At 60.0% G+C, this 12,484-nt stretch overlaps 1 protein-coding gene across 1 annotated transcript in view; it reads right to left on the minus strand.

The window, feature by feature from the left end:
* The window catches only part of FIGNL2 (fidgetin like 2), a 2,234-nt gene extending 1,880 nt beyond the window's left edge, over positions 1–354 (minus strand). The window contains exon 1 of the mRNA XM_026084986.1: positions 6–354. Within this exon, the coding sequence (XP_025940771.1) occupies positions 6–354 (349 nt within the window). The remainder of the gene's footprint in view (positions 1–5) is intronic.
* Positions 355–12,484: the final 12,130 nt, after the last annotated feature.

A 12,484-nucleotide genomic window follows, 5' to 3' on the forward strand; every position in this document is an offset into this window, starting at 1 on the left:
ATCGTGCGCGGGCGTCAGCGCGTAGGCGCCCTCGGGGCCCGGCGGCGCGGCCCAGGGCTCCCCGTCGCCCTTCTGCCCGTTAAGGGCCCCGAAGGCGCCATCGCCGTAGCCGCTCAGCGCCGGGCGCTCGTAGGGCGGCTCCAGCACCCCCGAGTACTTCTCCGCGTACCTCTTGAGGAGGTTGGAGGCCGTCAGCGCCGAGATGTCGTCGTTGGCCCAGGCGTAGTTGAAGCGCTGGCGGCCGCTGGGGTAGAGGTCGGGCTTGTGGGCCGGCGACGAGGTGGTGGAGGAGACGTCCAGGTGCTGCTCCGGCCACTGGTTCAGGGACTGGGCATGCTCTGGTGACCAGTGCATCTTCGACAGACCTGCGGGCAGAGGGCAGGGTGAGCTGCCGGCCGYGGCGCCCTGCCCTTTGCAACGGGGCCTCGCCGCAAACCGCCGCTACGGCCCGGAGGCGACGCCCAAACGCAAGCGCCGCACCCCGAATCCTCCCCCTTTCACGCAAACGCCCCCGCCAGCACCTTGCGGCGTTGCCGATGCAAATCCCCCCCCCCCCCCGCAAAACAGCAGCTTAAAGACACGCTCTTGCCAGCTGAAGTGTTGATGCATTCTGCATGCATGGGACAAAATACTCGGATTACACGCGAAGCCACAACCTTGCCCCCGCCGCAAGGAATCGCGCAGCTCGGCATCCTCTGTAAGGAGCTTGCGCTGCGGGCTGTATTTTACCTGCAAATTGAGAGTAACGACACATTCCTCGTTCCCTAAAGCGCCTCGAGACCGGGCGTTATTCATAAAACACCGTTTCTCACTGCCGGAGACACGCACGCAGAGCCGGGGGCTCGCGCGGCGGCAGCCCAGCCGCCTCCGCCGCCCACCCGCAGCACCCAGCGGCGGCCCCAGCTCCCGGCTGCCGCTCCGGAGCCTGGGGCTAGCTCCCTGGTTTTATCCGGAGCAGAAGGCACTGTGCGCCGCCTGGACTGACGTTGCAAACCCGGCGTTTAGCATCACTAGCAGGAGAACGGGTTAAATCCTCAGCGGCAGCATGAGAGTCAAGACATCGGGCTGCATCCTGCCGGCCGTGCAGTTTACTGAGCCTTAAAGAGAGGTCGGGGCCGGGGGTTTGCAGACCGATTTCTAGAAAAAGAGATTGCACAGAAACATCTGCATCAAGCCTGCAAAGAGGCTTCTCCGCCGGTGTGACTCCACCAGCGAGCAACCACGAAGGCAGATCGGGAGCGGTGCTGAGGGCAAGGCATGCGCTGGTATTCGGAGGCGGCTGGGAAATGGGGTTTGGGAACGCCAGCGGTGCCACACACACGTGTGCACACATGTGTGCGTGCAGGCACGTGCCAAGCAGCCCTTGTTCCCAGGCAGCATCTCTCTGCCGGTGCCCTTGCAGTGGTGCCGGCATCCGATGGGCTGCAGACGGCCCAGCGAAATAATTCCTCTGGTCCTCGGCACGAAGCCTCCGCGGGGCCGAACCGCTGCCGCAAGCCCCTCCGTCGCTCTCCCTTCCAGGCTGCGACAGCGGAGGGTGAGGAACGCTGCCGCGCGGGCGCCCCGCGGAGCATCCCGGGAGGCCGCGCCAGCACCCGTGTTCCCACCTCGCCCCCCCCCGGCACCCACATCCGCCGCCTGGCCCCACGCGGYGGGGCGCCGGGACCGCCGCGGTCCCCGCGCACGCGGGCCGCCGCCATCCCTCTCYCATTGTTATCCCGGCGCGCTGCCGCCATGCCCCCTCCTTCCCGCATCCCTCCCCCTTCCCCGGCGCACAAAGGCCCCGGGGACCGCGGGAGCCGGGGGGGACCCGGCGCACCATTCACTCGCCTCGCTCAGCCTTTAAGCCACTTTGTGACCGCAGCACAATTAGATTACTTAATGCTTTAATTGACTTATACGGCATTTGTACTTCCACTTTGGATATCAAACTTCCACAAGAGGATTTAAATGGCGGCTTTGCACGGCTTTATCCRGCGTCCTCCCTGCATTTACTCGCCATTATTAAAGTGCTCCCGATAGATAAACGGCCGGACAGAGACGGCCAGGACGGCCTGCGGGAAGGAGCACAAAGGAGCGCGCCGGGAAACCRCTGCTCTCGCGGCGCATTTCCCCGCAGCGGCCGCGGCGCCAGCTCCGGAGGGGAGCGGAGGGGCGGCGGGATCCACAGGAGCCTTTCCCCGCCGACGGGGAGCAAAAGGCACCTGCAAGCTATTAAAAGGGGGAAAAAAAAAAAAAAAGAAGGTTTGGGGTGACTCCACCAGCTCTTTTTTTTTTTTTTTTTTTTTTGGAGGGAACCAAAGCGCCAGGGGTTTCGATGTGCTTTAGTGGGTGCAATCCGTCGGGAATGGCCAGGTCAAAGCAGATCCTCTAAACGGGCCCAAACTGCTGCAAGAACCGCCTTGGCCGCGACCAAGGTGCCGCTGCCCTCCTGCCCGTCCCGTGATAGCACCCTGAAACCCCCGTTTCGGGGCAGGACGGGCCGCGCCGAGCGCTGCGCCCGTGCGGTGCCGGGCAGCCCCGCTCGCGGGAGCAAAGGGAGCAAAAGCGAGGAAGAGGCAAGCCAAAACCCTCCCGGAGGCGCCTGCTGGGGAGGCGAGCAGCCCCTCGACGGCTGCCTGGCGCCGTTTTGGCAGCCTTTGCAACGTGCCAGCGCTAAAAAGCCGGTGTCCAAAAATAAGCACGGTGATAGAGGTTGATTTTCTAACTAAACGGCGGCTAAAACCGAGGTTTGCAGCTGGACGGCTGATGTTGCACGGGCAACGGCTGGGGCCGGGTCCCGCCATGGCACCCAAGCGGCTGCTGCCGCGTGCCCTGCCGCAAGGACGGCACAAATCAAAGGGGGGGGGGGGACGCGCGGGCAGGGAGCGAACGGCGTGACGCCGCGGCGCAGCCCCGCGCAAACACCGCTTTCAGGGCAGCGCGGCAAAGAGCAGCGCAAATCAGAGTGCCAAGAGCCCAAAAAAAAAGCAAAAACGCTTCCACCCGCTCCCTCTAAACGCGCAACGCGCTGGGGGAGCAGGGCCGAAGAAAAGCCAAAAACAAACACCCCCCCCACACACCCCGTATCCTTAAAAATAAGCCGCTGCGGAGAAGGGGGAGGGTCGGCCGGCCGGCCGAGGAGAAGTTGTCAAGGGTTTGAAATGTAACGTGAATGAGCTCTCTGAGCGGGACAGATGTTTCAATGCTCCCCTTGGCAGTGTGAGAAAATTACTGTCCAGTGACCAAATGGCCCGGCAGTTTCCCACCCTCGCGCTGGCGCATTATCCCAAGCGCAAGACAAAAGGAGGGCGGGGGGGCCGCCCGGGGGAGAATCCTATTGTTCCCTCCCGCTCTAATTATGGAAATCTTGTTAATCTATTCAGCAGCAACCCTGAACTGGGCTTTTGTTAGGGGGCTTTTTTTTTTCCGCGGCGCGCAAGCCGAGGGGCGTCCAACGGTTGGGCGGTTTGGACGGGGTGCGCTCCCCGCCGCCGCCTCTACCTCCCGGTGGAGGTGGGGGGGGGAAAGCTCGCGATTTCGGGTGCCGCCACGAGGCTGCGGCCCCGAGCAGCGTCCCCRGGGCGGATGCATCCGCATGCAGGGCTCGCGGCGTGGGCGCGCTCACTGCGTGCAGGCATGCGTTTCACCCAGCTGCGCGCAAGCGTGCGCGTGCACATCGCCGACGTTCGGGCACGCGAGAAACCACCGCTCCACGCATTAATGCAAATACAGGCGTTAAACGCACGCGGCATATGCTGCCGCACGCGGGTCGTTGCAGCAATTCGGCGTTCCCTAGAGGGACGGGGCGGATTTGGAGGGCAGCACACAGCCGCAAACACGGGCGAACTGAGGATGCACGTTTTTCGGGGGGGGGGGTAGGTGCAGCCTGGCTCCCCGGACGAGCCCCGCGGGAGGTCACCCTGGAGGGAGCAGGCTCCCAAACCTGGAGCTTGGGGGTTTCCTTTCCCCCGAGGATCAGTTCGTCCTTCGCCGAATGCCCTAAGGAAACCCGAGTCCTGGCGTGCGTTCAGGCAAGATTCGCGCTGCATCGTCCTTCCTCCTTCGTTTCTTCTGCCCCTCAAGAGCAAACAGACCAACCCACCAAGACGCATTTGTCTTGGAGCTGTGACAAGTCCTATCCCTGCAGATCCCTTGTGCCAGGTACGTCGTGCAGGAACGATCTTCTGTGCCAGATTTTGCTCTCAACACCCCGAGCCAGGAGCCTGCACCGAGCACCCACAGGATGAAYGGCGAACGAACCAGTGATGACGCTCATGCAAATCCTTAGGCTAGATTCACTAACCCGACCGGCTAACCAGCGCCAGCGCGGGCCGGTGAGACGTTTGCATCCATGCGGATGCTTCCCAGACCCCGCGGCAGCTGCCGCGACGCAGCCCCGCGGCACCGAGCAGCCCCGGCCGCTGCACAACCTTGGGGTTTTCAGCAGCGCCGTGACGCTTTGCTGCCCTGTGCTACGACGGTCGGGAGACGCGCAGATTTGCAACGGCCCTTCGAAGTCAGGGCAGCATTAAGATCCTCCAGCCGAAAAACTGGATGGAAAAAAAAAAAAAAAGGACAAACAGGGAGGAGCAGCCCTTCTGCAGTTTGCACCGTGACTAGCAGGCAGCAGTTCTTCATGACTGCTTTTTTTAAGAGTGAAGCATTTCCTGATGATCTTTTCGGCTTGTGCTGCAAGGAGCTCGTTCCGGGCCTGGGCTCATCCCTTCTCATGACAGCGGCGTAAGCAAAGGGCAGCAGCATTGCTGTCAGCCAACCTACATCTAGAAATGAGAATTAAAATCAGAGCAGATGCTCTGATTTACACCCACTGCGGACCTAAAGTTTATGGCAACGCTTCTGGAACGATTTAGTATTAACGCCGTGGAATATAGCAGCATTTTGCAGGTTGATACACACATTTAATCCAGAAATGACCAGGGAAACCCTGCAGCGCCGGGCCCAGACCAGGCAGAAGGGCAGAGCAGGGATTTATACCAGCAGAGCGCTGATCCTAAAGCCAACAGGAGGCTAAGGAGAGCCGACAGCCGCGCTCCGACATTGTATAGCTGAAGTGCAAATTCTGCCTGTCAACATTTGCAGAGGGCGAGGCGTTTAAACCCCCCCTCCCCATCCGAGCAGCCCAGCTGATTTCTTCCAGCTCGGCCCATCGCCGCCACGCAAACGCTGCGTTTTGCAAGGCCGCCGGCGAGGCGCGGGTTTGGGTCGTTCGGCAAATCCATCGGGGAGCCGCGCGTCTTTGTGCGGCACGTTTCCCATCCCCTCCTCGCCGCGCTGACAAAGGGAAGGCTGGTATTGCAATCAAAGCGGGGTCAATGTACATATGTTAAAAGGATTTAGGCTAACTGTGCTCCTGCCCTCTGCCCCCCCCATCCTCCACCCCCCTGAGGAACGGCCGCGGGCCGGGCCGGGCCGGAGCGAGCCGGAGGCTCTCCTGTCCGCTCCGGCCACTCATATATCAAGTGCAGAGCAGCTGGACCTCAGGGCGAAATGGAGCCCGGCCGACGGGCCATTTCCCATCTGTGCCGTTTCGGGATCCATCCAGCAAATAAAAAATTCATACGCATCCGCTCGGGCCGGCAGCAGCTGAGCATCCCCCATCTGTCAAGCCAAGACGAGAGGCTCGCCGCTAAACGGCGCCAGGAGGGAACGGCGCTGAGCGCGGGCACCGGAGCCGGCCCTGGCCGTCCCCCGGTCCAGGGGACTGCAATAAGATGAGGATATTATGAATAACTAACTGCTGTAATTACTGAATTGGAGGAATTTTGCTCCACCTTCTAGCATCTTAAAATGGGCAGGAGAAAGAGATGCAATAAAAGGGACTAAAAAAAGAAAAAATCCCAAAGAGAAAAGAAAAAAGATCAGCCTCTCTCATACTATCTACCTTTTCCTTCAAGCCACACATCCTCGGGTCGCATGGACCGCTCACGCTTGCTGCGATCTGGCTTTGGGTTTTCACCCCATCCACCCAAATATAGGACAAAAGCGGTCTCACAACCCGCAAAGTTTGGGTCTATAAATAGCTGAAAAGACAATTTTGCCCAACCCTACCTCTACCGACAGGCCACGGGCACGTGTCCCTTCAGCGCCTACCAGAGTAACGTCAATCCGGAAAGGTCACAAGACACGTCCATCAGCACGGTCCCGCTCCTGGCCGCGATGCCGCAGCTGCCTCCAGGAGCACTTCCATCCCTGGACACCGGCACTCTCCTCCTCTCCAACCTTGCATTTTCCATAGGACGTTTGCTGGGGCAATGTTTCAGCTGGGATCTCCCCATGGATCTTCACCCCACGGATTGCTCTTGGGGAGCAAGGAGCTTTTTAGTAAAAGCGTTGGGTGGAAACATTTGTTAGAAGAGCACCAGACGCTGCATCTTGGAGGTTCCTGGTCTGCCACCCTCAAGGTCATCTCAGGATGCTCTTCCCTGCGCCTTGATGTGCGGGAGAAACCTCAGCTCCGCCCGGAGCCGCAGCGCTCCGAGGCCATGGATGCAGCTCAGATCCCCTCCGGGACCGAATCCCGCTGCCAAAATTTCATTCCTTGACGTACAACGAGCTCCCCAGGGTCTGGCTTTGACGCGGGGCGCGGGGCCCAGCCCATTTTCGGGGGATTACATTGCAGGGGAAAAAATCCATTTCTAATCAGCAAAACAATTTCCCCAAACAGACGTGGCCCCATAAAAAGGTCGGGAGGGCAAATGGACCCGATTTGCATACGATCTGCATGACAATGATCGAGGCAGCGGTGGCGGAGCGGGACGCAGCAGCACCGCCGAGGCTGCTACGGCATCCCCAGCGCGCCGGTGGCATCGCTGCCACCGCGCTTGGTCCCCTCCGCACCTGCTCCTGCCTGGCCCTGGCCCCGGCCCCGGCACGGCAAGGAAGCATCCCGGGAGCCGGCGTCTGCCTCCCTGGCTAATGCTGCTTTGCAAGCCCAGCTGAGACCTGAACCAACCCTGGTGCGTCAGGGGCCCAAGGTGGCAAGATGCCGCCTCCTCTTAGCTTTGCTAGCAAAACGGCACGGACACGATCATTGCAATCTCCTCCTGAACTGCACCGAGGAGCTTCGCGTACGAAATTACCTGCAGCTGCCAGGAAAGAACAGCCCCTTACGAACCGTCTGAGACTTTGCCTGTACGGGTTCATGGAGCCTACAGGAAGATGCAGAGAAATAGTTTGAAGGCATCTTTCGACCATGTCCATCTCTGGTACTGTGGAAACCTCTCAGCAAACGAAGAGCAAAGACAGCAAATGGTGGGAAGCTGCTTTGCAAAACTCCAGCCTGGTTCTCTTGGCCCGATCCCGCTCCGTTCCAAACCACTTGTTGAAGCCCATCGGGACTCACCACCTCCCTCCGTTCCCAGTAACGGACACGGCTAGAAAAGGCCCCATGGGCGAAATCGGCCCCGTGCAGCTCCCGGCTGATTTTTGGTTTTGGAGCTGAGGGGAAAGACGACCGAGGGAAAAAGGCCGAAAAGGGACTTGTCCCCGGCTCCCGACGCAGCAGCGTTGTCCCATCGGGTCTCAGCTCCCAGCAGGTCGATGGTGCCGTTTTCGCTCCTCTCCCTGCAGCTGCGGCGTTTGAGCAAGCAGCGACGTCGCTGGAAGGCGACAGCGTCAGCGCGGCGGCAGGACGCGCCTTCCGGGCGCGGAAACGTCCTCGCCGCAGCGGCGTCGGACAAACCATGGCAGCAGCGTTGCCGAGCCCAGCTAGACGGTGCAACGCGGCTAACGGCACCGCGCGGGAAGCCTGTCGGTCCCGGGAACTTTGCGGGAAGGTTTCTGCTGAAAAACGAAGCCGTTTCCAATAAAGCTCTCATCCCTCTTTCTTAACTCGCAGGTGCAGAAGACAGGCGGTTTCCTCCCTTTCCTTTCGGCGCCGGGACGAACCGGGATATTCCCGCACCGTGGCGAGCGGGCGCCGGCGGCAGCATTGTGTGGCGCGGGATGCCAGGAATTTCCAAAGCCTGCCCGGAGCCCCGAGGGAGGGATTAACGCGCTCGTTCGGGGCGCTCGGCCTGCAGCGAACAAAGCCGCGGGGCTGACGCCGCGCAAGAGCGAGCCCGGCGGCGGGAGGCGGGCAGGGGGTCCCCGGCCCCCGTCGCCCCGCCGCGCCGCAACCCGCCAGAGACCGGCGTGCGGCCGAGATCTCTTTTTTATTTAAAAAAGCCAAGGTAAGGTAACGCAAAAGCCAAGCAAGATTTATATGCATCGCGACGGCTGCAAGCGCTCGGCGCCGCGGGTTCAGCTCCGTGTTTCGGACGAGGGAGCTGGGGGTTTCTTGCGCACAGGGCGCTGGGTGCACAAGCCACCAAACCCTCCGCGGTGGGAAGGAAAAAACGCACCCGAACAAATGCATAAAAACCAGAAGGCCGAAAGCAATTCTCAGCACTCCTCTTACCGAGAGGAAAGCACTACCCGTGCGGTTTATTTTCCTGCAAACACTTAACGGCTTTGGGCGCAGACCGTTGAAGGCAGCAGGATCTCCGCAGCCTGGGCAGGGCTGGAGAAGGAGCCGGGAGCCAGGGCAGCGTCGGCACCCCTCGCCTCCGCCTCCAACGGCCCAAATCCTCCGCTCCCGGGGGGGTTTTCACGACGGAGCTCCGATAACAAGCTCCCCCGGGCCACGCTCGTGGTCCAGCATCTTGTCCTCAGCAGGGGTCGTGGCTGGAGGCTTTAGATAAAAGCCACCGTCCCCCCCCACTTCTGCTTTTCCTTCCTCGTGTGCCCCCGTTTCGTGCCCCCCCATCCCGCCCTCTCTCCGCCCCACTTGGCCTCCGGTGGCTGCCGGCGCTCCGGAGCCGGGGTTTTCCCTCCTCGAGCTTCCCGGGGCGGCCGCAATGCCAGGCATCAGCACCGCACCGGGCACCTAAACGTGGGCGATTTTCCGCGGCTGAAGTCGGCTGCCCTGGGGAGAAGGGAGCCGGGAGGAGGCCGGTTGCGTCGCAGCCCTGCGGAGCCCCAGCAGCGCCGCCGGAGCAGGGATCGCGCTGGCGATCCGCACGGTTTAACTCGCCTTCGCTCCGGCTGCCGGCCGGCCCCAAGGCCAGGAGGATTTTACAACCCCCCCCGTCACGCGGCAAAACAAACTTTGCTGCGGAGCGGGAAGAGCCGCTGCTCGGGGCCGGGCCGCAGCCCCCCGGGCCCGCAGGAATGCCGACGGATGGGACAAAACCCGAAAGGGCCAGGAAAAGGGGGGGGGACACCTCCGTCCCGGCCCCAGGGCCGGGAACAAGCCACATTCAGAGCCCAAACCAGCAGGAAAATGGCCCAAAAAGCAATCGCTTTCCGAAGAACTCGGGGCGGCAGGAGCCCGCTCGGAGCGCAAGCGATGCCGCGGCCGCCCGGCTGCAATTCCCTGTGCGGACAGCAGCACGGGAACCGGCGTTGCGGCAGCCCTGGCAATTCCTGGGGACGGGAAGGAGGAGAGCCGCTCTGATGGCCGGTGGGAATTTCCCTGCTTCGTGCTGACGAACACGGGCTCGGTGCCGCGTTCTCGTGCGCGACCGCAGAACCACCCCGACCCTCAGCCGAGGCCCCCGGAGCAACAGCCGGCGGGACGGCACGCGCACCCCGCGAGCGCTTGACCGCACATGAGCATCCGCATGTCGCCGGCAGCGAAGGGGGTTTTTTGGAGCCAGGGAACGACGGAGCTGCTAAAAATGCACATGAACCCCGCCAGCGGCGCGCTCCGACTGCCGGGAGCCAAATCAAAGCCGGGCCGGTGGGAGCGCCGAACCGCGGCCGGCCCCGAAGCGATGCCGCGTGCCGCCCCGGCCCCCGAGCCCCGCGCTCGCTGGAGCTCAAAAAACACGCCCGAAAAACGTGTTTATAGAGGCAGAAACGCAAGGCTCAGCGTTGCACAAGGGTCAGCAGCGCTTCTCTAGCTACATTAACGTCATCCGCAGGGAAATTCCCGTTAGGACAGCTAGCTCGGATCAAGCGTTCCCACAGCCCGCTGCCGATAATTGTGGACTGAGGCACCGCTCTTGCCGCTACCGTGACTATTTCCTTCCAACTACGGAGAAGAAATACCAAAGGTCTTTATCCCAGACTTGGAAAACCAGAAGCGTACAAGGGCGCCAGCAGCCTCGTTCACTGCCCCCGATGCAGGAAAACCTGGGGCTGATCATTCCTGTACTCGGGAATATCTACTCGACCAGGGGGCTCCGAAAATAATTAACATGAATAAAGTCCACGGTATCTGTAAATACCAGACTGTAAGCGGGACGGGGACACGCTTCCAGATTCATTCCAGGAATGCTTTTTTTTTTTTTTTTAAATGGTGTGGCACATGCCATTAAGAATTTAAAAACGAGCCTTGTCCAATTGTTTTATTCCTTCGAATCCGCCTTTGCCGCTGCAGGATTTGACCCTGGCTTTGGAGGCAAACGCCTCGTCGAGGCTTTTCGGTTTACCTTTTCCGCAGAGGGAAGAGGAGGTGAATTAAGCATCCAGCCGGCCGCTCCGACCTGGCTCTGGGGCCCCAAAACAATAACCTCCTTCCCAAGGGCCGCCGGAATCCCCTGCGGAGCACGGGACCGGGGTGAGCGCCGACGCACGACTCGCAGGCGCCTGATTCGGAAGCCTGAACACCGAGCCGGGAGCCGCTTTCGGGGGACGTTTGTGGCCTCTGCGCGCTTGTCTGGGTCTGCGTCAGCGGGAAAACATCATCTGGATCATCTCCTGGCAATCGGCCTCGCCGGCAAAGAAAGGCAAGCGGAGCCGAAAGCGCCTAACGCCGAGCGCCGGGGAGAGGCGGCGCTGCAGCCCCCGGTCGCTGCCGGGGTCGCCGCCAAGCCCGCCCAGGTGAGTCTTTCCTATTTCGGAATATCCAGTGAAACCTGCTCGGGAGATTTCCAGCGTTTCTTAGGGGGTTTTAACTCAGGGGATTAACCCCGACAGGCCGCGAGGCGAGGGCAAGAGAGCTCGTTTTCGCGGTGCAGACCCTCGCCCGAGCGGCACCCCCGCGGAGCCCGGCGGCGCCCAGCCGAAGATGCTGTTCAAAACCCAAGCGGGATGTCAGGAGGGAGAAAAAGGCCGGGGAGGAGAGAGGGAGGGAGGGGAAAACACCCGCGCCAGATAAGCAATTGTTAACATGATCCATATGGTACACAACTTGCCTCTCTGTTTAACCAAAATGATAATGGCAAAAGGAAAGAATGCGGCGGGTGCTCGGCGCGAGAACAAAGGCTGCGGCTAAACCCTTCCCCGCAGCCGGGTCAAAGAAAACTAATCGTGACGGGGGGACGGCAAGCTCACGGCGCCCCAACCCACCCCGGGGGCCGCGCGTCTCCCCCGCTAAATCCGGACTCCCGCTTCTTTGCGATAAAACAACCAGGGGCATTTCCAAAACCCGGGAGTTTCTGTTTTGCAAGTGAAACTACAGCTGTCAGCAATAAAAAAAGAAAAAAGAAAGAAATCTGACAAGTATTAACGCAGACGGTTTCATAATCGATAATAAACTTTAAATGCAAGCTGTGGCTCAGGACCATCAGGGATGTAAACAGCAAGTCCATTCCTCTCAGATCTGTGATGAATTCAGCCCCGTGTGTTTATGTTATTCCAGGATCCCGAGGCTTTTCAAGGAACACAATACAGTATATGCCATTCATTATCCCCAGCAGTCCCCGAAGAGAAAATGTCAACACACTTCTGCTAAAGAGATCTAAAACAAATGTTTAATTTGATAAACAACTCCTGGGCCTCTGCTCTGCAGAAATGTTTAATTCAGAACCACCTCTAAGAACAAATACGCACATGAGGTGCATATTGGCATCTGCAAAACACAGAATCCAACACCCTGTCACGGCCAACTGAGTGCATAAAGAGCGATCCATAATACGCCTAGCCGGCTATCGGCGATCGTGGGGAGCGCTTTGGACGAAAACTACGGAAAAACCTCAGCAACGCACAGAATCAGTAATTCAATTATGAGCCGACATGACTTATTGTATTCATACGTGCTGTATATACACCGTGCACTTAAACCAAGCTCCCCGCATCAAACACTGAAGTTCTCCTCTTCTGAATTCAATCTGGCACATTTTTGCCCTTGCAACGTTTGCTGCAAAAACCTGGGTATCTCCAGGAGCAGAAAAAGGAGTTTGCACACCGAAACGGAAAGCACAAGGCTATTTAATAACCTTTCTGGTTTGGTTTTTTTTAATAGCTTTTGTGCCCCAGCTGGAAAGGGAACACCAAAAAAAAAAAAAAGCAGCAAACTTTGAGAGAGAAGAGGCTCCCCATTAAAAGCGCCCCGCGGGGTTTAACGCAGCGGCGCAGCGTGCGCTTGACGTGCGGCCGCGCACAGCACAGCGCAGCGCAGCGCAACGCGCATTGTTCCGCCCCGCGCGCGGCCGCGGACACGCGCGGGCCGCCCCCGCCGCCCTGTCACCCGCGCGTCTGCTTGCTCGGGGCTCCCGCCGCGCTTGTTACTATTATATATATAATATATATATATATATATATTTTTTTTTTTTAA

This window comes from Apteryx rowi, unplaced genomic scaffold, assembly GCF_003343035.1.
Source record: "Apteryx rowi isolate R43461 unplaced genomic scaffold, aptRow1 scaffold_657, whole genome shotgun sequence".
Taxonomy (NCBI): domain Eukaryota; kingdom Metazoa; phylum Chordata; class Aves; order Apterygiformes; family Apterygidae; genus Apteryx; species Apteryx rowi.